At 41.0% G+C, this 25,607-nt stretch overlaps 1 protein-coding gene across 6 annotated transcripts in view; it reads right to left on the reverse strand.

Moving 5' to 3' along the window:
- Col28a1 (collagen, type XXVIII, alpha 1) overlaps window positions 1-25,607 on the reverse strand; it is a 196,610-nt gene that overhangs the window by 54,592 nt on the left and 116,411 nt on the right. For all 6 annotated transcript variants that reach the window (XM_017321502.1, XM_006505031.2, XM_006505032.4 and 3 more), the window contains 4 exons: window positions 24,145-24,213; window positions 23,647-23,715; window positions 10,531-10,599; window positions 7,607-7,675 (listed from right to left, as the gene is read on the reverse strand). In XM_017321502.1, coding sequence (XP_017176991.1) covers window positions 7,607-7,675; window positions 10,531-10,599; window positions 23,647-23,715; window positions 24,145-24,213 — 276 coding nt within the window. The remainder of the gene's footprint in view (window positions 1-7,606; window positions 7,676-10,530; window positions 10,600-23,646; window positions 23,716-24,144; window positions 24,214-25,607) is intronic.

Below are 25,607 nucleotides of genomic sequence, written 5' to 3' on the forward strand. Positions count from 1 at the left end.
GAAGAGAGTGAAGATTCCCAAGTTAAAGGGCCAGTAAATATCTTCAACAAAATTATAGTAGAAAACTTCCTTAATTTAAATAAAGATGTGCCCATGAACATACAAGAAGCCTACAGAACTCCAAATAGATTGGACCAGAAAAGAAATTCCTCCTATCACATAATAATCATTAAAACTCCAAATTCACTAAACAAAGACAGAATATTAAAGGCAGTAAGGGGAAAACGTCAAGTAACATATAAAGGCAGGCCTATCAGAATTATACCAGACTTCTCGCCAAGGACTGTGAAAGCCAGAAGATCCTGGACAGATGTCAAACAGACCCTAAGAGAAAACAAATGCCAGCCCAGGCTACTATACCAAGCAAAACTCTCAATTACCATAGATGGAGAAACCAAATGTATTCCATTACAAAAACAAATTTACACAATATGTTTCTACGAACCCAGCCCTACAAAGGATAATAAATGGAAAACTCCAACACAAGGAGGGAAATTATACCCTAGAAATAGAAAGAAAATAATCTTCTTTTAACAAACCAAAGAAAAGATAGCCACATAAACATAATTCCGCCTCTGACAACAAAAATAATAGGAAGCAACAATCACTTTTCCTTAACATTTCTTAACATCAATGGACTCAATTCCCTAACTAAAAGACATAGACTAACAGACTGGATAGTTAAACAGGACACAGTATTTTGCTGCCTACAGGAAACCCAACTCAGTGACAAAGACAGACACTACCATGGAGTGCAAGACTGGAAAACAATTTTCCAAGCAAATGGTCCCAAGAAACAAGCTGGAGTAGCCATTATAATATCGAATGGAATCAACTTTCATCCTAAAGTTATCAAAAATGATGTGGAGGGACACTTCATACTCATCAAAGGAAAAATCGATCAATATGAACTTTCAATTCTGAATATTTATGCTCCGAATGCAAAGGCACTCACATTCAAAAAAAAAAAACAAAACAAAACAAAAAAACAAAAAACAAAAACAAAACAAAAAACCAGAAAACTTAGCTAAAGCTCAAAGCACACATTGCACCTCCTACAATAATAGTGGGAGACTTCAACTCCCCACTATCAGCAATGGACAGATCATGGAAATAGAAACTAAACAGATACACAGTGAAACTAACAGAAGTTATGAACCAAATGGATCTAACAGATATCTATAGAACATTTTATCCTAAAACAAAAGAATATACCTTCCTCTCAGCACCTCACGGAACCTTCTCCCAAAGTGACCATATAATTGGTCACAAAACAGGCCTCATCAGATACAAGAAGATTGAAATAGGACCAGACGGGTTTAGTGCAGAGTTCTATCAGACCTTCAAAGAAGATCTAATTCCAGTTCTGCACAAACTTTTTCACAAGATAGATGTAGAAGGTACTCTACCCAACTCATTTTATGAAGCCACTATTACTCTGATACCTAAACCACAGAAAGATCCAACAAAGATAGAGAACTTCAGACCAATTTCTCTTATGAATATCGATGCAAAAATCCTCAATAAAATTCTCGCTAACCGAATCCAAGAACACATTAAAGCAATCATCCATCCTGACCAAGTAGGTTTTATTCCAGGGATGCAGGGATGGTTTAATATACGAAAATCCATCAATGTAATCCATTATATAAACGAACTCAAAGACAAAAACCACATGATCATCTCGTTAGATGCAGAAAAAGCATTTGACAAGATCCAACACCCATTCATGATAAAAGTCGTGGAAAGATCAGGAATTCAAGGCCCATACCTAAACATGATAAAAGCAATCTACAGCAAACCAGTAGCCAACATCAAAGTAAATGGAGAGAAGCTGGAAGCAATCCCACTAAAATCAGGAACTAGACAAGGCTGCCCACTTTCTCCCTACCTTTTCAACATAGTACTTGAAGTATTAGCCAGAGCAATTCGAAAACAAAAGGAGATCAAGGGGATACAAATTGGAAAGGAGGAAGTCAAAATATCACTTTTTGCAGATGATATGATAGTATATATAAGTGACCCTAAAAATTCCACCAGAGAACTCCTAAACCTGATAAACAGCTTCAGTGAAGTAGCTGGATATAAAATTAACTCAAACAAGTCAATGGCCTTTCTCTACACAAAGAATAAACAGGCTGAGAAAGAAATTAGGGAAACAACACCCTTCTCAATAGTCACAAATAATATAAAATATCTCGGCGTGACTCTAACTAAGGAAGTGAAAGATCTGTATGATAAAAACTTCAAGTCTCTGAAGAAAGAAATTAAAGAAGATCTCAGAAGATGGAAAGATCTCCCATGCTCATGGATTGGCAGGATCAACATTGTAAAAATGGCTATCTTGCCAAAAGCAATCTACAGATTCAATGCAATCCCCATCAAAATTCCAACTCAATTCTTCAACGAATTAGAAGGAGCAATTTGCAAATTCATCTGGAATAACAAAAAACCTAGGATAGCAAAAACTCTTCTCAAGGATAAAAGAACCTCTGGTGGAATCACCATGCCTGAACTAAAGCTTTACTACAGAGCAATTGTGATAAAAACTGCATGGTACTGGTATAGAGACAGATAAGTAGACCAATGGAATAGAATTGAAGACCCAGAAATGAACACACACACCTATGGTCACTTGATCTTCGACAAGGGAGCTAAAACCATCCAGTGGAAGAAAGACAGCATTTTCAACAATTGGTTCTGGCACAACTGGTTGTTATCATGTAGAAGAATGTGAATCGATCCATACTTATCTCCTTGTACTAAGGTCAAATCTAAGTGGATCAAGGAACTTCACATAAAACCAGAGACACTGAAACTTATAGAGGAGAAAGTGGGGAAAAGCCTTGAAGATATGGGCACAGGGGGAAAATTCCTGAACAGAACAGCAATGGCTTGTGTTGTAAGATCGAGAATTGACAAATGGGACCTAATGAAACTCCAAAGTTTCTGCAAGGCAAAAGACACCGTCAATAAGACAAAAAGACCACCAACAGATTGGGAAAGGATCTTTACCTATCCTAAATCAGATAGGGGACTAATATCCAATATATATAAAGAACTCAAGAAGGTGGACTTCAGAAAATCAAATAACCCCATTAAAAAATGGGGCTCAGAACTGAACAAAGAATTCTCACCTGAGGAATACCGAATGGCAGAGAAGCACCTGAAAAAATGTTCAACATCCTTAATCATCAGGGAAATGCAAATCAAAACAACCCTGAGATTCCACCTCACACCAGTCAGAATGGCTAAGATCAAAAATTCAGGTGACAGCAGATGCTGGCGTGGATGTGGAGAAAGAGGAACACTCCTCCATTGTTGGTGGGATTGCAAGCTTGTACAACCACTCTGGAAATCAGTCTGGCGGTTCCTCAGAAAATTGGACATAGTACTACCGGAGGATCCCGCAATACCTCTCCTGGGCATATATCCAGAAGATGCCCCAACTGGTAAGAAGGACACATGCTCCACTATGTTCATAGCAGCCTTATTTATAATAGCCAGAAGCTGGAAAGAACCCAGATGCCCCTCAACAGAGGAATGGATACAGAAAATGTGGTACATCTACACAATGGAGTACTACTCAGCTATTAAAAAGAATGAATTTATGAAATTCCTAGCCAAATGGATGGACCTGGAGGGCATCATCCTGAGTGAGGTAACACATTCACAAAGGAACTCACACAATATGTACTCACTGATAAGTGGATATTAGCCCAAAACCTAGGATACCCAAGATATAAGATACAATTTCCTAAACACATGAAACTCAAGAAAAATGAAGACTGAAGTGTGGACACTATGCCCCTCCTTAGAAGTGGGTACAAAACACCCATGGAAGGAGTTACAGAGACAAAGTTTGGAGCTGAGATGAAAGGATGGACCATGTAGAGACTGCCATATCCAGGGATCCACCCCATTATCAGCATCCAAACGCTGACACCATTGCATACACTAGCAAGATTTTATCGAAAGGACCCAGATGTAGCTGTCTCTTGTGAGACTATGCCGGGGCCTAGCAAACACAGAAGTGGATGCTCACAGTCAGCTATTAGATGGATCACAGGGCTCCCAATGGAGGAGCTAGAGAAAGTACCCAAGGAGCTAAAGGGATCTGCAACCCTATAGGTGGAACAACATTATGAACTAACCAGTACCCCGGAGCTCTTGACTCTAGCTGCATATGTATCAAAAGATGGTCTAGTCGGCCATCACTGGAAAGAGAGGCCCATTGGACACGCAAACTTTATATGCCCCAGTACAGGGGAACGCCAGGGCCAAAAAGGGGGAGTGGGTGGGTAGGGGAGTGGGGGTGGGTGGGTATGGGGGACTTTTGGTATAGCATTGGAAATGTAAATGAGCTAAATACCTAATAAAAAATGGAAAAAAAAGAAATAATCTCATGCATCCTATCAAATCATCAATGACAAGGCTGGTCTTCACTAACAATAATAATAGAAAGCCCACATGCACATGGAAGCTGAATGGCACTCTACTCAACAGTAACTTGAACAAGGAAGAAAGAAAGAAAGAAAGAAATTAAAGACTTTTTAGAATGTAGTGAAAAATGAAGCCACAACATTTCCAAACTTATGGGACACAATGAAAGAAGTGCTCAGAGAAAAACTCATAGCTCTGAGTGCCTCCAAAAATAAACTGGAGAGAGCATACACTAGCAGCTTAACAGCACACCTGAAAGCTCTAGAACAAAGGGAAGCAAATAGACCCAATAGGAGTCGAAGGCAGGAAATATCAAACTCAGGGCTGAAATCAACCAAATAGAAACAAAAAGAACTATACAAAGAATCAACCAAACCAGGAGCTGGTTCTTTGAGAGAATCAACAAGATAGATAAACCCCACTCTCTCCCTACCTATTCAATGTAGTTCTCAAAGTCCTAGCCAGAGCAATTAGACAACAAAAGGAAGTCAAAAGGATACAAATTGGAAAGGAAGAATTCAAAATATCACTATTTAAGAACTCCCACCAAAAATGTTACAAAGTGTTTTTATATATGAAATAATTCAAATCTGAAGCTGATTCAACGACAACTTAGCAGCCTTAGGGGGAGAGGAAATAAAGACTAAATCCACCGAGGATAATCAACCAAACAACCCAATCAAAAATGGGGTCTAGAACTGAATGTAGAATTAACAACAGAGGAATCTCAAATGGCGGAGAAGCACCTAAAGAAATGTTCAGTCTTTAACGATCAGAGAAACGCAAATCAAAACAACCCTGAGATTCCTCCTTACACCAATCAGAATAGTTAAGATCAAAACCTCAGGTGACAACACGTGTTGGCAAAGATGTAGAAAAAGAACACTCATCTATTGCTGGTGGGATTGCAAACTGGTACAACCGCTCTGGAAATGAATCTGGAGGTTTCTCAGAAAATTGAAAATAGGTCTAACTGAAGACCCAGCAATACTATGCTTGGGAATATACACAAAAGATGCCCCACCGTGCCGCAGGAGCACATGTTCCACTATGTTCATCAAGGCCTTGTTTGTAATAGCCAGAAGCTGGAAACAACCCAGATGTCCCACAACAGAAGAATGGATACAGAAAATGTGGTTCATTTACACAATGGAATACTACTCAGCTATTAAGAATGAGCCTGGTCTACAGAATGAGTTCCAGTACAGCCAGAGCTAACGAGCACATCCTGACCTTCACAGGGAAATGGATGGAACTAGAAAATATCCTGAGTGAGGTGACTCAGACTCAAAAGGACATGCATGGTATGTACTCACTAATAAGTAGATATTAGAGAAATAAACAGTACAGAATACCCAAGATACAGTGCACAGAATTCAAAAAGCTCAACAAGCTGAAGGGCCCAAGTGAGGACGCTTTAGTTCTCCATGGGAGGGAGAAGAAATCTATCATGAGTGGGAAGGGAGGGAGGAACCTGGGAGGGAAAGTGGATGGGGGAGTTGGAGGGAAGAGGAGAACCTGATATGGTATTAGGTGATCGAAAAGGACTGAAGCCCTGAGGGCCAGCAGAAAGAATGGAAACAGGCAACCTTGGGAGATAGGAGGTTGGGGGCACCCTCCAGAATGCACTAGAGACCTGGGAGGTAAAAGACTCTCAGGACTCAAAGGGAGGGACCTTAGATGAAATGCCCAACAGTAGGGAGAGGGAACTTAGAGAGCCCACCTCTGAAGACTGGGCATCAAGGGTTGCCATCCCATAGTTAAAACTCTGACCCATAATTGTTTCTGTCTGAAAGAACTGCAGGGATGGAAATGGAGAGGACCATGAGGAAAAGAAGGTCCAGCAACAAGCCCAAAGTGGGATCCAGCTCAAGAGGAGGTCCCAAGGCCTGACACTATTACTTAGGCTATGGAGCACTCACAAAAAGGGACCTATCACGACTGCCCTCCAAAAGACCCAACAAGCAGCTGAAAGAGTCAGGTGGAGATATTTGCATCCAGCCACTTGACAGAAGCAGCTGACCCCTGTGGTTGAATTAGAGAAAAGCTGAAAGAAGCTGAGGAGGAGGACCAGCAGTCTCAATAAATCTGGACCCCTGAGATCTCTCAAACACTGGACCACCTACTAGGTAGCATATACCAGCTGATATGAGGCCCCCAACACATAGCACAGGAATACCGGGTTTGGGTTCAGTCAGAGATGATGCACCTAACCTTCAAGACACTGGAATTCCCAGTGAGTTTTGAGGTCAGGTGGGGTGGGGGTTGGGGTTGTCAGGAACATCCTCGTGGAGACCGGGGGTGGGGTGGGGAGGAAGTATGGGATGTGGAAAAATCAGAGGGTGGATGGGGGCGATAAAATCTGGAGTGTAAATAAATAAGTAAAAGATTTAATAAAAAAGTAAATCCCAGATAATAGAAGGAAGAAAACTGACACTGGACTTAGAGATGAAGGATATGAGCACATGTAAACTGACCTCATGTTGGTGATCAGACCAAGGTCTCATATATATCTATGTCTTATCTTTTTCTCACCTTTAAGTCATTTTTATTTTATGTATATGGGTGCTCTCTATGCGCATGTCTGTGGACCACATGCATGTAGTGCCCACAGAGGTCAGTTGGATCACTTGGAATTGGAGTTACAGAGAGTTCTAAGCCACTATATGTTGATGCTGAAAATCAAATCCAGGTCCTCTGAAAAAACTGCCAGTGCTCTTAACTGTTGAGCCATCTCTCCAGCCCCATGTTACTTTAAAAAGAATTCTTACAAAAACTTCCATAGAACATTACCACCATTCAAATGTAGAATTAAGTATAGGGTATAAGGAGACCTCTCATGTGAATAGGATGAGAAAGCTACAAGGAAGATAGAGAACATACTGATGGATAGTCACGAAGTCTCCATTCAGCCCACAACCCAGCCATCATCAAACCACTGGACCACTCACTGCTTCGCTAAGCAATGTATGTAATGGTCAGTGTTTAGGAATAGCCTCTACTTGTACCATTTCTACACTTCTGGGATTTTCCTTTAAATCCCAGGTGCAATTTTAACTGTGACACTCTCACTAAATCTAAATTTTGTAATGAAGCCACGTGTTCTTATCGTCATCACCCTACTGACTTGAGAGACGATTCCAGTACAATCCGATTCACTTACTTTAATTCCTTGTGATCCATAGCCAGGGGGCCCAGGAGGGCCAGGCAGGCCCTTTTGCCCAGTATCACCCTGTGAAAAGAGGAAGAGAAATCGACAACCAAGTATGTACAGTGTAGGGGGAAAAACAGGGCTATCACTGCTCTTAGCTTCCTTCTTAAACTCGTTAGGATCCTCTTGCCACAGCACATTTCCGTTTCCTTTACAGCCATGTTCTAAGCATTCTTAAGCCATTTGAGTTGCTTACAAAGAAACTTTTACATATAACCTAAGTATAGGTAAAGAGGCAAAGAAGAGCAGCTTGAAAGAAATGGGAAGAGAGGCCAAGTACTGCTGCTTGACAAGTGTTCCCACCCCAGCCTGCCCATGCTTAGTCCAAAGATCGCTAATGCCAGATTCTGTTAGAACTTGCTGTTCCCAGTTCACTGGGACACTGTTAGAGTCCGTGGAGGAGTTGGTGAATGGTCAGTTCCTAACGTGCCTGTGACAAAAGTCAGCATATTTACATTTTTTTATATAAAGGTTGCTAGAGAACAATGGCACGTGGTATTGAATGCACAAGAATATGAATTAAGTCAGTGCTAAAATTTTTCCCCTTTTTGTATGAATTATCCAAATTCATACAACATATCCTGATTATACTGCAGCCCTCTACTCCTCCCATACCCTCCCTGCCTAATGATAGAAAACATGAAACAAGTGCAGCATCTCTCCGTGTGTCTTCACTTACTGAGGAGAGACTTCCGAGGTGGGATCAGATTGGAAAACTGTATGTTCTGCTCAGTGGAGACCTCCATGCACATGCATTGTATGTTCTGCTCAGTGGAGACCTCCATGCACATGCATGCCATCATGTGGCATTTAGTGATGGGAGTATGGGCTGAAGAATATGAGATTAGGCAGCAACTGTTACACTACAAGCGTCAGTGTCCACACAAAGCAAAGGCTTAGGACAGCACCAAGTGTTGCAACCTTCCAATCTGCAGCCGACTGAAGTTTTGTCATGACTGTATTAAAGCTCTCAGAAGTTCCATGATAAAGGAGTGAACTTATGCCTATCCCAAGAGATCCTAAAACATCCCCAAATAGAACATGCTTTGAAGATAGGGAATTAAGGGGGCTGGAGAGATGGCTCAACAGTTAAAAGGACTGACAGTTGCTCTTCTAGAGGTCCTGAGTTCAATTCCCAGCAACAACATGGTGGCTCACAATCATCTGTAATGGGATATGATGCCCTCTTCTGGTGTGTCTGAATACAGCAACAGTGTATTCATAATAAATAAATAAATAAATAAATAAATAAATAATAGGGAATTAAGTTATTAAATAAGTCAGGGTTGGGTTTTTTTTTTTGCCATTATGAGAAAGATGTATCTTTCTCAAGTTGTAGGGATATTTTCTCATCACAAAAGTATTTTAAAACTAAAAATAAAGATGAGAGTGGAGAAGAAAAATGGGCGTAACTTCCCACTGATAGTGACTACTGTCATCTTACAGGAATCTCCATCCACATATAGTGACCTGCGATTTTTAGAACCAGTCTGCTGACAGATGAAGTCAAGGAAGGCAGAGTAGTAAACTAAGACTCCAGGTGAGGCTGTAAATCTCTCGGCTCTAGAAGTCTTCCCTCCCACCTCACTAACAAATTCACAGAGTGGTCCGTGTATCTGGACCTATTTAAAAATCTGAATTTGTAGTGTGTCTCATTGGCGCATTTCCTCCCACAAACATGAGTTAAGCTTCCTTTGTTTTATTTTAACAAATAAAAAATATATTTCTTGAATAACTGAGCAAATAATTAGAACAGCACCTCTAACTCAGCACTGCTGACATGCTGATGGAGAGAGAGCTGTCCTGGTCAGCTGGAAGTTGTTGAACTCGGGAAATGTCACTTTCATCTTCTTTTGATGCCCAGATGTCTCCCAGTTGTGAAATTTTTGAAGTACCCCACTAGGGCATTTGGAGGGGGGACAAAATCCCCTCAGGGAGAAACAATGGCTCAGAAAAATTCAAGAATTTATAAACCCCAAGCTAGAGAAGATAAGTAAGTGAAAGCTTATTATCTACATAGAAATAAAGGCAAAGGGCACCAAAAGAAACCCCTGTCCCCTTGTATGGGGACAATGAAGCTTGACCTTGACACCACAGTGTGACTGAGTGGCCAAAGACATACAAAACATACATTAGCCAGTGACCTGTTACAAGGCCACTGAAAACAACTCTGGCCAAACAGAGATGAGTTTCTTTTCAAGGCTGGGTATCTATATGGAGTTCAGGCTGGATTCAAACCCATTATGCATCATAGGTAAACCTTGAATTTGTAATATTTCTGCCTTCCAAGTTCTGGGACTGGAGCTATATACCACCATGTCCAGCTGAGATCTGCCTGATAACAAAATAGCACAGCTTCCGAAAGACACCTGAGATATTTAGAAGGCTTTGCGGCAATGTTGAGAGAAGTTGACTTTCAGATGTCTCAAGGGAAGCAAATGTTTTAAAGACACAGCATATCACATGACATGAAAAAAGATTTCATCAATATTCCAGGAAAAACTAAGTCAACAACAAATGCGGGTTTCATATGAAGTCGCTCTCCCATCTCAGCCATGCTTGGGAAGACAAGTATTTCAGAATTGAAATTTATACATTTTGGAATACTTGTTTGTGTATAGTGGCTTCCTCTGGAGACAGCCCATCTATTCAAACACAGAATGTATTTATATTTCACATGCACCTTTTACAGAAACCCAAGTGCCTTTAGATTTGACTGTCGCTCCCTGCAAAGAATCAGCTATGGACGTGTCACACGTGGTCATGCTGTGATTAAAAGTTTCTAGATTTGGAGAATTTCTTGTTCAGACTTTTCCAGTTAGGGATGTCCCAACTGACACCTGGTGCTCACTCACATCAGAGACCTGATGGCTCACCTTTGGTCCTTGGGTTCCTATTCCCCGAGGCCCAGAGGGACCTGGAGGGCCTCTGACTCCTGGTTCTCCCTGAAAAGACATAATGAATGACAAGTTACCAATTGACAAAAGTCTTACAGTATATAACTTTTCATGTTGAATATACACTTTCAAAGAATAGATACAAACTTTTAAATCCCTTGGATTTTACTAGATATTCACTGAGCCTTTTCACCCAGTCATTTTACCATTTCAACATTATGTGCTCTCTTTACTTTCTTCTCGGCAGTAACGCACTCTTTCCTGATAAAGGTTCCATTTCAAATCAATCTAGTTAATTAACTTCCTGGCAGCATTCATGTGTGCTTCTGTCAGAGCTTGCTTCTCTGAAGTTTGAAAAAGTAATTACTGTGTTTTTGAACAGAGGAGGAAAGGAAATATAACGATAAAAAGTGGCCAGAAAGAGCTATGCCCACATCCTGAATGAGCTACTCCTGTTATTGCAGTAACTAAAACTGTGCTATTTGACTTGGGGGTTGACTCTGTTATTTGGACCACAGGGTGATTATGAGCACAGGGATCTTTCTGTTTCTCCAAGGTGTGACACTTTAAGGCAGGTTGAGTCCTGGAGCTATACCTTTCCGAGATGGCAGGGTTAAAGACAGAAATAAAACCCTCCTTATCCTTCAATTTAATGTTAGGATATGTTAGGACTATGCCAGGTTAATGTTAGGATTGTTGAGAGTTGACATCATTTAATACCCACAACAATCTTCTAGTTACCATGGTGACTTGCTTACCTGATTTTCTGAACTTCAGTAAACTCACCAGATAGGTGGAAATTAACATCTACACTTCACAGAGATAGGGAATGAAATGAGAGAGTGATCCATAAGGCCTCCCACGGGGTGCACACTCTGTAAATGTCAGTTCACTACACACCTGCTTTAATTAAAGAGGAAACAAAGCTTTCCAAGGCTGCACAGCCTCTAAGAAGAGGTTGGGCTTAGCACACTGAAAAAGCAGTAACCCTGAGGAGCTAGGACAGCCTCTTGGGCAAACAGCTCAGCAGTTTCTCCTAACACCCAACATGTGTTTACCACCTGACCTGATGTTATTGCCAAGCATACATGTGATGAAAATAAGATCAAGTAACACCCAAAGTCCCACTCATGAATCTCCTCAGCAGAAGTATTCATAATAGCTCAAAACCAGAAAGAGCCCAATGTCCATGGTCTGGAGGAGGAATAGACAAAATCCTGTGAGAAACAAACTGCAGGTTCATGCTATAATATGGATGTACTTCAAAAACATTGCTCTTCTTGACAGACACTGGCATGGTGGAGAATTCCACTGATGGAATGCTCAGAAGAAAATAAATCTATAGAAAGATAAATAGATGAGTAGTTGCCAGAGGCTAGGATTACAGAGATGAATTGATTATAAATAAGCATGGAGGATCCTATAGAGGTAAGGAAATGTTCAAAAATTGATCTGTGAAGACAGCTGTACTACTTGGTAAACTGGTAAAATATCACTGGAGCCAGGCAGTGGTGGCACATGCCTTTAATCCCAGCACTTGGGAAGCAGAGGCAGAAGGATTTCTGAGTTCGAGGCCAGCCTGGTCTACAGAGTGAGTTCCAGGACAGCCAGGGCTATAAAGAGAAACCCTGTTATGAAAAATAAACAAACAAACAAACAAACAAACAAACAAATCAATCAATCACTGGATACCCAAATGCCAAATGGAGGGGCCAGAAAGATGGTTCAGCAGTTAAGATATTAGTTGGCTCTTCAGAGGACCCAGGTTTAGTTGCCAGCATCCATGTAGCAGCTCACTCCTGTCTGTAACTTCTGTTCCAAGGCATCTCACACCCCCTTCTGGCCTTTTGGAGGCACCAGGCAAACATATGGTGCATATAATTATATAATTTAATTGCTTAAAGTTTTCTTTTTAAAAGAAGATTCAGAATCAGGCTTTGGACTTGTATGTCTCAAGATCTTTGTCTTTATAAAATGCTAATATAATTAAAATAATCTGGATAACTTTACAGCTCACTTTTTTACTGGCTCAATTCTCCTCATCTTACCCAAGGATTTATAGACATGGCTGTTAGGAGAGAGGTATTTTTTTTCTCAGTACAGCCCAAGCCCAAGTTGCCCAAGTTCCTGCAGATGACTCTTCATTCACGCTCCTGTAAGTTTGATCCTATTAAACCCATTGGTGTCCAAACTGCACTTGAGTGGAGTCATTTTTTTACTTCTCCCATCATGCTCCACCTGGGATGTGTAGACATTTGTTCAAGTTTCCTCAGAAGAAGTCCACACAACATAGCTCCATCTAGTACTTGTATACCTTTGAAGCTCCAGACACTAATTGCCCCTCGAACACCTCCCTCCTACTGACTGTCAGCACCGAGCGACTTCAAGCTCCTCCCAGTGTTAAGGATCTATCTCACATAAAGAACTTCAAGCTGAGAACAAGAATACCCTGTGCCAGACACATTTCTATGATCTCTCCTTTCTTGAGAACCTCTGTACCCATAAACAAAGTGTCTGTACTGTGTGAGGGCCTCCTGCTACACATGACTGATCTACCTCTCTTCCACTTCTTAAGAGAGACAGGGCTAGTATCTGTCAGGGTTAATGCCGTTCAGCAAAAGAGAGCACCAGTGAACATAGCTAAATAGGTTTTATCCAGCATAACTAAATATATTGTCAATCAGATAGGCTAGCTGCCTTTCCTGGGCTGCTGATCACATCTCTCCTCCCAGGATTTAGTAGATGATTACACATGATGTTCCCATACTCCTCCTCTGTGAAACACACCACCTGACCTGTGAGTAATGTAACTTAGAAAAACTGGACCTAGCTCTGAATGGGTAGCTAGATCTGTCAGTTTATAAAACAGAAAGAGAAACACAGTGAAGCCCCTCCACGAGGATAGGGGATAGCATCAGCAAAAGCCTCAAGTACAAACAGTATACTCATGAAGAATACAAGAGTGCAATGAAGGGGAACTTAATTGATTTCAAGAGACGAGAGAGATACCTCAATCTAATGCAATGTGTGGGCATCACTCAGACCTAACTTATTTGAGCAAAACAACTATTAAAAATTCATGAGGCAAACTGGAAGATTTCAACACTAGATATTTGCCATCGTAAGAAATTGCTGAGATGTTTAGGTTTTATAGTGGTTCTGCAGTTATGTTCTGAAAAGAAATTCTTTCATTTGAGAGATAAATATCAAATCTTTATGTGGATGGTGTCTGGGGATTGTTTCAGAAAAAGTCAGTGGAGAGTGAAGGAGGGAATACAGATGAAACAAGATGGACTGCACACTGATAATCGATGAAGTGTAATGAGAATGTGAAAGCCTGGGGCAGGAGGATTTCTTATATGCTTAATAATGTTCACAACAAATGATCTCAATAACATTTTCTTAAATTCATGAACAACAGCCAATAAAAATCTCACCAGTGACCATGAGTCAGTATTGCCGCAGTGTTGTAGGGAAAAAAAAATAATTCAAGTGATAATTTCAAATGCCTAAAGGAGAGGGGTACATGGGTAGATAACAAGTGTTACAGGTAGAATTTGCAAATGTTTCATACATTCTTGGTATGTACTAAATATCATAATGTTTAAAAAAGGGATATAAACAAAGGCATGGGCTTTTAAAAATCTCACTCTTTGAAGAAAGAAAAATCAACATGCCACTATTTGACTCATGGTATTTTCCCTGTGTTGGGTTAAAAGTGTCTTCTCAACTAGTGTTGATCATATTTACAACATGTATCCATGTTTTCTATCAACAATACTTCCTATCCACAACAATATCAAGGATTTGATAAACTACAAATATAGAGAGATGGCATCTCACCCCACGGATGAAGAATATATATTATACATGTGTCATGTCTCTTGTCCCTTGAACCATGAGTCCCTGTTAAACCATGATAGCTGGGGCATGGAAGAAAGAGGAGTGTGTAGGACTCTCATGTCACCACTAAACAGCATGGCTTCTGCCACACCAGAGAAATGGCACCTAAGAACAAGTGTGTTTGCCTGTGACATTTTTTTAGTATGTAGGCTTATTGTCAGTAGGTAGAGTAGCATTCTCTAATAATGGATTTAGGTAGCCATGTTACACTGGATGGTGTTAGAGCCTGCAGAGGGAGCCCTTGTACTAGGAGACAATGGGCAGAACAGTAAAGTCTGGAGTTTCTTATGGTAACCACTCCACCAACTTGCTAACCCCCCAGCCCAAACAAGCTCTGCAGTTATCTGCCTCCTCTCGCTCAAGACAAGCACTGTTTGGATGGCCTTCCCGTCTCATTGCCCACAAAGGGGACTCTAGATGGGAGACATCGCTATCATTTTCTCTGGATGGCCAAATTTAAGTCTGACTACAGAACTTGCTCCTGTGGATGGATGATCCAGTGAAGGTTTTAGCTACCATAACCTTGCAGAGTGGTTTCCTTTTGACTCCTCTAAAAACAAGCAAGTTCCTATGATGGTGATGGGCGTCACTAAAACTTTCGTTTTTCCACAAGAAAGGAAAAATGAACCACCAGCTGCTCCTACATGTGCCTTTTCCTTACATCAGCAAGTCTTTGCTGGAATTGATAATAAAATTATTACGATAAATAATAATGAACATTTATGGAGTTTATTATTCAGCAAGTAATTTCACTCATAATTTTAATAACCCCAGCTTACTACATTTGATAGATAAGGAAACTGAGGCTTCAGAGGACAGAGGACATGCCCAAACCTACATAGCTTGGTGAAATTCAAAGCCAGTATGACTCTCAGTGCCCATTTCTCATTTTACATCTGATAAAACCAGATCTAATAGGGTCACTGTCTCCAGAGACTTTTTCTCAGCTGCTATTCAATGCAGAGACCATAGATGTACGACTGTAAAGTCTTTTTCCTATAGCAGGTCAGCCATATTTTCAAGGAGAAAACAACAGCAAAATATCCTGAGTTATAAATTCTCCCCGGGTTATAAAAGGCCATAGCACCTGCATAAGTGTGTGGCTATCTAGGGCCCCCCTTGCTACCCCCATCTCTTCGCTGCTGTTCCTCATTCTGTGGTTTACCCCAAACCCAAACTTTGCAGTAATCTAATCGTGGATCACCTATCTAGACCAGTCCTTTGTTTCCCTTTCCACCCACCCTACAGTGTACTCCATTTGGTAGTGATGCACACTATGATGGCTGATGATTAGACTCTCTTCCCATTAAAATTCATGAAAACACCTTAGGGACATCACTCCATCCATCTTTCAGAAGAACCCTGTGAAGTACAATCACAGATGAGGAGGCTAAGTCAAGGGGGACTCAATGACTTCATAAGGTCGTGGAGCTGACAAATGGCACTGAGGCAGCAATGATGAAGAAATAGCCTGTTGCTGTGCCTCCTATATTGGGTAAGACTAAGATAAAATATTTTAGAAAATAATTGACCCATTAGAAAATAATTGACCCATTAGAGTGACTTACACACACACACACACACACACACACACACACACACACACACACTAACAAGGCTTTCCTGAACTTCTCTGCCTTTGTTTTTGCCCATGAAACCCTTGCCATTATTTGAGAGGAGTATGAAAGCAATTTAGAGTTGTTCATGCAGTGGTCTCACTCTTTTCTGGTTTATCAAAAACTAAGTTGAATCCACTGCGGAGCATCAGTCTTCAGAATTATTCGGGAAGTGACACTCTGAAGAGTTCACTAAATGATGAAACCATTTTCATGAATGAATGAATGGGGGGGGCATGAATTTCAATAAGGAAAGAGAAGTCAAGGCAGTGATTAGCACTTGGTTAATGTCTCTCTTTTTCTGAATTCAAAATGAAATTAAACTGTAACTGTGATGGTCTCAAAAACATGAACACCGTTACTTAGGCCAGAAAATGCCATGGTTTAGTAACTCTTGGATACCATACTCACAGTGATGCCAGTGGAAATTTTAGAGGTTTTATACAGACCCCTAGATAATGGTCTTGTAAACGACTGACCAACTAATGCTTGTCACAACCCTCTGTCACGTCTCGCTGATGGCCATTATACCACCAGAGAAACAGTGACAATTACAAGCATAAGTACTATGTGAATACAAAACCATTGAGAAGGCTCTAGAAAGGATAGCGTTCAAGTTGCTCTCACATTTCCTTCCTTCCTAGCTCTAAATTTTACCTCCTCTACCATTTACATTCACCCTCAAACACATGTCTCTCTTAGTTCCTGATAACTTTAAAGCTTGCTGTAGAACTTTGAGGCTTGTTGGTAATCTCAAAATCTGGAGCTTTTCATAGGGAGGAAGTTCCTCTAGTCTGCATCACAAAAACCACAAAACGTTATTGATGCTGATGCCAGTCATGAATGTTCAGGGTTTCGTGTTTATCTTCAGGGCTGCAGAGAAGTATGTGTGCACTCCAGTGAAGTGGAATGCAGCCACAGAAAACAGCAAACAGAAAAGAAAGCAGTATTTAAAGTAGTGGGCAGGCTGGAGTGAGCTCAGCTTTCACAGAGAACTACCTTGAAAAGTTACCTCATCAAATGTCCTAGGTCCTGAAGTTAACCTCTTTAGAAGCCTACAGGTCAAGCTCCCTAACCTTCAAACCTCACATGTTTCTGGCTTTAACTCTTCATATTTTGAGCTCATGTTCCATTCTTTAGCAATTTTTAACATGTTTTTTAAAATTCTTTGAGAATTTCATGACAATATATTTTGATTATAAGTATCCCTGAACCCCTTACAGATTCACACTCACTTCCTGCATCCTCCAAATTTGGAATACACCATGAAGAGGTGGTTTCTAGACTACTTTGAAATCATGAATTCTTAATATCGTTATCCCTAAGCCTGCATCCTTGACTAGCCCTTCTTGTCTGGCCTGCTCAAAATGGAGTTCCTTGTCCAGACTGCATCTGCCGATGGAAGCCCCAGATTCCATGCAGCTCTGTGTGAATTGGTCCTCTATTCTGCCAAGACTCGGTGGCAGCGCGCACATATGTGAGCCATTGCTGAGAACAGAGAAGCAATTCAGATGCTGGGAAACATTTTTAGAATTATGATACTCAGTGGAATTTCACATAGACTTGCATTTTAATTTATTACTATGAGCCACTTTTGTCAAATAAAGGATGCATTTACAATACTCAATATTTAATTTTGGGGGGATGTTTAACTCTTTTTGGTTTGTGTTTGTGCTTTTCTTTGCAGTTTCTATAATCTAGGTTTTGGTGATGACAAAGCTAGAAGAAAAAGAAAAGCAATCTAACTATATGCAAAACTATATTGGAGACTGGAAAATCGTCCTGTCTTCATTCAGTCAGTAACTCATTACATTCCTAGATTCACTCTCATGCATACACGCTGCGGAAGTATTTACACTGTAAAGAGCAATGTTGCTCAACCTCTGATCATGAATTTCCTCCTCTGTAAAATGGGGGAAATGTTCAAAATGCAGTGTTTTAGAATTATTTAGGAAATAAGTGCTAATGATAACATTATCATAATTCAAAGCAAAAAAAAAAACAATAGTCCTTCAGGTCACATATTTTATTTCAACTATTTGATAGCTAAGTGGCCATTTGCATGTCCCCAAATCCAAGTTAGCTTGAAGGATACGTGTACATAAAACCATTCCACAGGCTCTGGTACAATCTTGGCTTTTCCAAGCAATAACAGAGCAAAGAGGACCAGGCTAGATGAATCTGCCCTTGAAGAACTCAGAGAGCCATCCTGGTATTCTATTTCAATAACTCCTAAAACAACAACTTCAAGCTTGTGGCTTATCTGAGGTTCTCCTCCCAGCTTCTGGCCATTTGGGGGGCTTTTTGGTAAAGACTTAAGAGCAATGACTTAGCTGCAGCCCCTAAAAGGAAGTTGAAAGTATGCAAAAAATGTCTTGAAATCACAAGGATTCTCTTTATTCTCCAATGGAGGAACGCAAACAGAGATGGGTAAGGTCTCTGAGGATGGTTCCTATCAGTGGTCCAGTGGTTTATGGGTGTAGAACTCGGGACACAGTGTGAGCTTTTTCCACTCAACAAGAGACTGACTGCTTTGGTCCTTGGCCAGTGTGTTTCCCAGGTCCTACATCTACTGTGGTCCTTGAAATTTCTTGAAATTGTTTTAGGAGAATTTTGAAAGAGCTCAGAAACTCTTGCCAAAATGTGATGGTCTATACATTTTCTACTAGGAAAAAAAAATCAGAGTACCACAAGGTGCTAGGTGCCAGGCACTGCTTTTTATATGTTTGAAAACATAGAAGCTTTGATTCCAATGTTGGTGTCATATGCTAAACATATGTGACCTTAACTAAATATCACATAAGCCATCATAAATTAATCATCAACCTTAATAGTTTCCTCATTTCAAAACACATTTGTTTTGCAAGTTGATGCCTTGAGGCCAAGGTTTTAGGGTGACTACACAGAGTTTAAATTAAAAACACATCAAGCTAAAATGTGGACACACACACCTCTAAATACTTGCAGTTTCTGACATTTAACTCCAAGTAACAGGAATATTTGTTATATTATATATATATATATATATATATATATATATATATATATAATATATGGGTGCCAAGCTTTTGTTGCCTGTCACTGACATATTTGTGCTAATCTGATCTTTACTTTACCAGAAGGACAACATTAACTCAATAGACTTTTAAAAGTATCTCCTTTGCTTTCCTCGTTTACGTCTGTGTATGTTTGTGCATGCGCGCGTCAGTAGTCTCCTTCAGAAGGGAAGGCCAGATGGAGACTCAGAGCCTCTATGCAAAAGGAGAGGTGATTTTTAAAATTATTTATGAGCTAGTGTTTGCTTCCAAAATCTCCTTTATTTTAAAATCTATAATTGAAAATTTTCTTTGACTTTAAGCCTAGCTCATGTTCCTAGTGTCTTTTTCTGAGTGAGAGTTCTGTGGCTAACACATTCTACACAGGAAGAGACAAGAGTCGAGGAAGAGAGGAAAGGCAGTGCAGAAGGGAACAGATGAGCAAAGCCAGGTAGAGTCTGGTTCTCTTCCTCCCTTACCCCTACTTCTGCAAGCAGTTCAAAGTGGAAGTTCAAAATGAGTTTTGGAAAAGGCACAGTGTGACTTTTGAAAATACATCTGCTACTTTTAAAAAATCAAAAAGGTAGGATAAAAATTTGCAAGTAAGAGCACTGTCTTCTTGATATTTTTGCCAAAAAATAATGAAAAATATGAAATTAAGTACAAGAGATTTTTTTCAGGAATATGATATATAAAATCAATCAGAAAATACCTTAGTCTGCATATTAAATAATCTGACAAAGAAGAATGTTAAGGACTAAATTTTAAATGTTGGTTATCTTTGTTGTTATTGATACTACATATGAAGATGTAACATGATAACTTAATGTAATAATACTTGTATAAATATTCATAACTAGCTACTCTCTGAAAATATAGATGGCCATATGCTTGCTTTGCTATATAAACACAGCCAAGTATATATTTAACATATTTTATTTCATATCTTATTTTAAACAGAAATAAGCTTCTGTTCCCTGTAGGGAAATATTTAGTATAATAACAAAAGGGTTTACCAATGTTTCATTTGGAGCAGGAGGTAATGATATTTATATACTGAACCTTTCGACTTTATTAAACTTTACTGTTTTGATAGATGTTATGTGTTAAAGAAGAAACGACTTCATATCAGAACACAGATTGGCTTGTTGACAACATCAAGGCTTATTCAAGGATCAGAGTTACACCCCAGTCAGAATGGCTAAGATCAAAAATACAGGTGACAGCAGATGTTGGCAAGGATGTGGAAAAAGAGGAACACTCCTCCATTGCTGGTGGGACTGAAAGCTGGTAAAACCACTTTGGAAATCAGTCTGGTGGTTCCTGAGAAAGTTGCACATAGTTCTACCTTAAGACCCAGCTATACCATTCTTGGACATGTACCCAAAAGATGCTCTATCATATAACAGGGACAAATGCTCCACTATGTTCATAGCAGCCTTATTTATAATAGCCAGAAGCTGGAAAGAACCCAGAAGTCCCTCAACAGAGGAATGGATACAGAAAATGTGGTACATTTACACAGTGGAGTACTACACAGTGATTAAAACCAATGACTTCATGAAATTTGCAGGCAAATGGATGGAACTAGAAAATACCATCATGAGTGAGGTAACCCAGACATAAAAGAGCACACATGGAATGTATTCACTAATAAGTGGATAGATACTAACCCAAAGCTCACAGGGCCTATGATACAACCTACAGACCATATGGAGCTTGGGGTGAAGGAAAACCGAGGGTGGATGCTTCAGTCCTGTATTTAGTGGGGAACAGGTCAAGGCGGGAGGTAGAAGGAGAGGGTGACAAGGGAGGGAGAAAGGAGGAGGAGGAAATAAGGGTGGCAGTATCAGGAACCAGAGGAGATGTGAGAGAGGTACAGAGGGTCAGAAAATTGAATAAAAATAGGTGGTGGGGGGGGATGAGGAATTGGGGATAGCCACTAGATGGTCTCAGACACCAGAGAAACTGAGGTTCCCATAATGTGCAGAGAAGGGGGAGCTAGAACCTGTGGAGACCACCTTCAGTAGATAGGCACAGCCCCTGGTCAAGGGATGGGGCTACCCACCCATTTCAAAGTTTTCTTTAACCCAGAAATGTTCCTGTCCAAAGGAAAAACAGAGAGAAAAAAAATGGGAGAGAGATTGAAGGAAGGGCCAACGGAGGAACAGCCCCACCTTGGGATAAATCGTGCCTGCAGACACCAAACCCAAACTGTTGCCGTGGTCAAGAGGAACCAAGTGTGGCAGTTCCTGGGGAGGTCCAGCCAGCAAGTGATGAAAGCAGAGGCAGATGCTTGGAGCCAATCATCAGACTGACCTCAGAGAACCTGGTGGGGGTGCTGGCAGAAGGACTGGAGGAGCGGAGGGGAATTGCAACCCCATTAGAAGAACAACATAGGCTGGCCTGACTACCAAGTTCCCCCAAAGTCTAGACCACCAACCAAGGAGTGTACCAGGAGGGATCCATGGCTCCAGATACATAGGCATCAGAGGATGGCCTTGCCTGACAGCAACAGGAGGGAGACCCTTGGTCCTGGGGAGTAGGGGGGCCCCAGAGTAGGGGGATGCTGGAGCAGTAGGGAAGGAGAGTGTGGGTGGGTGGGAGGGTAGGTGTGGGATAGGGGTTGGTGGAGGGGTAACTGGGAAGTGGGATATCGTTTGAGATGCAAACAAATGGAATGATTAATGATAATAAGAAAAAGATCAGAGTTAGTCCTGAGTTAACCCCACCTGGCCTTTGACGAGAGCATCTCGAGGTCTATATGCACGATTTACCTTGCACTTCCAGCTACACCTCTCACTGAGATTCTTACAATTACCCCAAAAATTATTGCTGGGGCAGAGATAGAAAGCTCTCTTACATATGATGGTGTTTTGCCATGGGTCTTTAGTCTTTCAGTCTCCTTGAGTCAGGCTGTAGAAAAGAGCACTTACTGTGCCATAGAGAGGCAGTGCATTGTGGGACCATAAAAGGTAGCCTGGTTCCCGGTTGAGCGAAGGCTTGAAATCCCAGAAACCCTGAAGGAACAGTAGGCACTTTGCCTGATTCCCAGACACCAGGCCCCTGTTACTAGCTGCACCCCGCCCCCCATAGGTTTGTGGCCTTCAGTCATGTAAGGGCAATGCCCCAAGCCCCTCCACATGTAGAGGACATGTGGTCACATAGGCTCAAGACAGATCTTCATTTTAATGAGGCACCTAAAGGCCTGAAGGGCTTAGCCAATAAGCTTTCCTTCCCAAACACCCCTTCCTGGAAAAGGTATTTAACCTCAGGACCACCCTGAAAAGTGGGGGTGGCTTTGCTATCAACTTTCTGCCACGACAATAAATGCCTTAAAGCCATAGACTGCCTCGTTTCATCGAGATTCGATATGGGGAGCCAAGGAGAAGGCCTTTGCCTTTAGAGCCACCTATAGAAGGCCTCTCTGTGCTCCCGGCCACAGCTGCCACCAAGCTCAAGCCTGCAGCCTGCACCTGTCAAGCCAAGGACTCCCCCGTCCCCCTGGGACCAGCTGGAGCTTCTCCCCTCCCCACCCCAATCGCTCCCAGCCCCGGGCTAGATCCAGCCCGCATGACCCCAAGCCATTCTCAGCTCTTCTGGGGCATCCAGAGGTGCATGGGTGTCTGAGAGCCTGAGAAACAAATGGCCCACGACCTTGTTATACACCCAGGGATCCCCAAGCCAACTCCAGCTGTCCTGCGCTTCTCTCACCAGCTTCCCGGTAAACACAGTCAACTCCAGCTCCCTGAGTGGTCGAGCAGTATGGCGGAGCTGACACAGGATCCCGATAACCCTACAGTATATAAGCATTCTCACTTCTAGCTAGTGCAGCAGAAACAACAGAAACAGGTAACGATTATCTTTAAGTGTGGGCACATCTTTCTGTAATGGCCTAGAAACGTGACAGATTTAAGTGAGTAGTTGAGTAGTTTTAAAAAATTATTTTTCCATAAAACCATTGATCATTCATTTCCTCTCCATTTAACTCAAGAGATTTTAGAGCTGGGTACTAACACAGTTCTGGGGTCAAGAGGTTAGCAGAGACTGTGCAGAACCTGCCTCCAAGAAAGCGTAAGGAACCCACAGAGCACCATTGGCATAAATAATCATGATTCCTCAGAGTGATCCATACCGTCTGCACTGTGTCAAAACTGTTTCTTAAGGAAGAAAGTCTATAGACTTGGATGACATCATCATGAAGCTAGAGATAAAGCTGTGGGATTGGTTGAGATGGGCCAGGAAAAAAGCAGAGTGACGTGGGAGAAGAAAGCTCTGAACTGAGCCCAGACCTTGGTACAGGAAGAGGAAGAAGCAATGAAATGTGAGAGTTGTTACCAAAGAGTTAGGGTCAAGAAGTCAATCAACATCTTCATAGGCACATTTCCCAGGAAGCCCATGAGTAAGAGTGAATGATTCAGCAATTATTTCCTACATCTCTATTCTTCTTGTGTGCCAGATAAAAATAAAACACATTTACCAAAGTCATCTATAAGCACTTTCTTAAAAACAAGTATTTTTGCTTCCTTTAAAAATCTTACCTTTGCTCCAGTGTCTCCCACACCACGTAAGCCCATTGGTCCAGGGGGTCCTGGCAATCCTCGCGGTCCCTAAGGTGATATAAGATGGAATAAGCATCCTTGGAGAGGCAATCCTCAGAAAGGTGGGAGGAGGGAGGAGGAACAAGAAGGGAGATAAAGAGAGAAAAGGGAGGGAAGGAGGAGGCTGGGAAGGAAGGAGAGAAAGAGGAAAGCAGGGAGAGAGGGACAAAGGAACTGAGGGAGGGAGGGACGGAGGGAGGGAAGGTTTTGTCATTGCAACAGCTGACCATATATTTTATAAGGAGCTATAAGAATTCAAAGGTACCCAACACGAAGAAATGATGAATGTTTAAGGAAACAGAAATGCTAAATTAATCCCAATTTGATCATTACGTTATATACATGTATCGAATCATCATCCTAGAGTTCAGTTATATGTATTTTATGTGCATGCACTTAAAATGATTTATATGGAAAAGACGATACATCTACACTTACAGCCACACCAGGATAGCCATCACCTTTGAGTCCTGGAGCCCCCACTGGTCCTCGGGGACCCTGGGCACCCTGTAAAAATCCAAATACCAAGTCATGGTACGTCTAGCAATGCTTAAGCTAAACACTAATTCAATAAAACATTGATTGATTTGACAAGGCAAAGGAAATTTTAGAAAAATATCCTCCTACATTTAGGGATTGCTTATTTCCTCAGAATTCCCGTCATTTGAGGTCACCGAGATGTGTGTCAGGAAAGTAAGGAATGTATGAACCAGGACAAAGACTTCTATAGGAAACACGGGTCACAAGAATTGAGAAACAGATATTGTTATTATTTTAATTAAAAAATGTACAAACACATATAAATTAGGAAGAATTGTAAACATGAGAAAATTTAGGAAGCACTATGTGCGGGGAGAAAAAAAAGATTACAAAGCAGATTTTGAGTGTAGACTGTCAAATATAACAAGCCTAGCACAAGAAGTACTATCTATTGTGTTCCTCCATGTGCCTACATTACAGAGCGCTGAATCACTCAATGGAGTTCAAAAAGACCAAGTCGCAGAGTGATGGCCCCTCACTATTTGCTGTTAACCTTGGGCACCATGACTTTGACTGTCAGGCATTCACCTCAGATACAGAGGAGAGAGAGAGAGAGAGAGAGAGAGAGAGAGAGAGAGAGAGAGAGAGAGAGAGAAAAGATTATTGTCCCTTAGGCAATATGTTATTGTGTTACAAATAAAAACTCAAGGAATCACTGGCTGGAGTAAAATGGGTACAGAGGAAAACAAGAAGAAGAACTTGAAGAGTCTTTTAGAATATGTATTAATTTCAGAGACTTACTAAACATGTTTTTAAAACTATTGTTTTGCAACACACTGTTTTTTACTGTGATGACTAACACCCTTTGTGCACATTGTTTACTTTGATAAAAAATGTTGTGTGTGCTTTAAATTGTTTATTTATTATTACTTTACAATTGATGGAAATTCTAGTAACACCCCAACTTTTGTTTTCCATCAATAGAAAGGCAAATGATACCTTCAAATATTTTATTTATGCACTAGACAATACTGAGATCAAACTAATTATTTCTACCCAAACGTTGCCCTCAATCCAGCTCTGCATTGATCCTAATTCTATGCCAATGAGTGAATGAATGAACAAATGAATGAATGAGTGAATGAATAAATGAGTGACTAGGGAGGGATAAAAGCTGCAGACCTTTTAAGCACCAAGAAAGTTAAATCTAATTTGAGAGCCATGAATACAGCAGCTGGTTTTATATGGTTAGCCTCAAAGGATCAGCTTAGAAACTATTTGGCCACTCACAGAGACAGAGTACACTATTTACCCCCACAAACTCAAGATGATTTTTTTTAAGTTGTGTGTGTAATAGGGAGCAAGACCAAGGTGAGGGGAATTTGATATATCCCCAACAAGAGGACACGCTCAGAATCAGC

The sequence above is a fragment of the Mus musculus genome, chromosome 6, assembly GCF_000001635.26.
Source record: "Mus musculus strain C57BL/6J chromosome 6, GRCm38.p6 C57BL/6J".
NCBI lineage: Eukaryota > Metazoa > Chordata > Mammalia > Rodentia > Muridae > Mus > Mus musculus.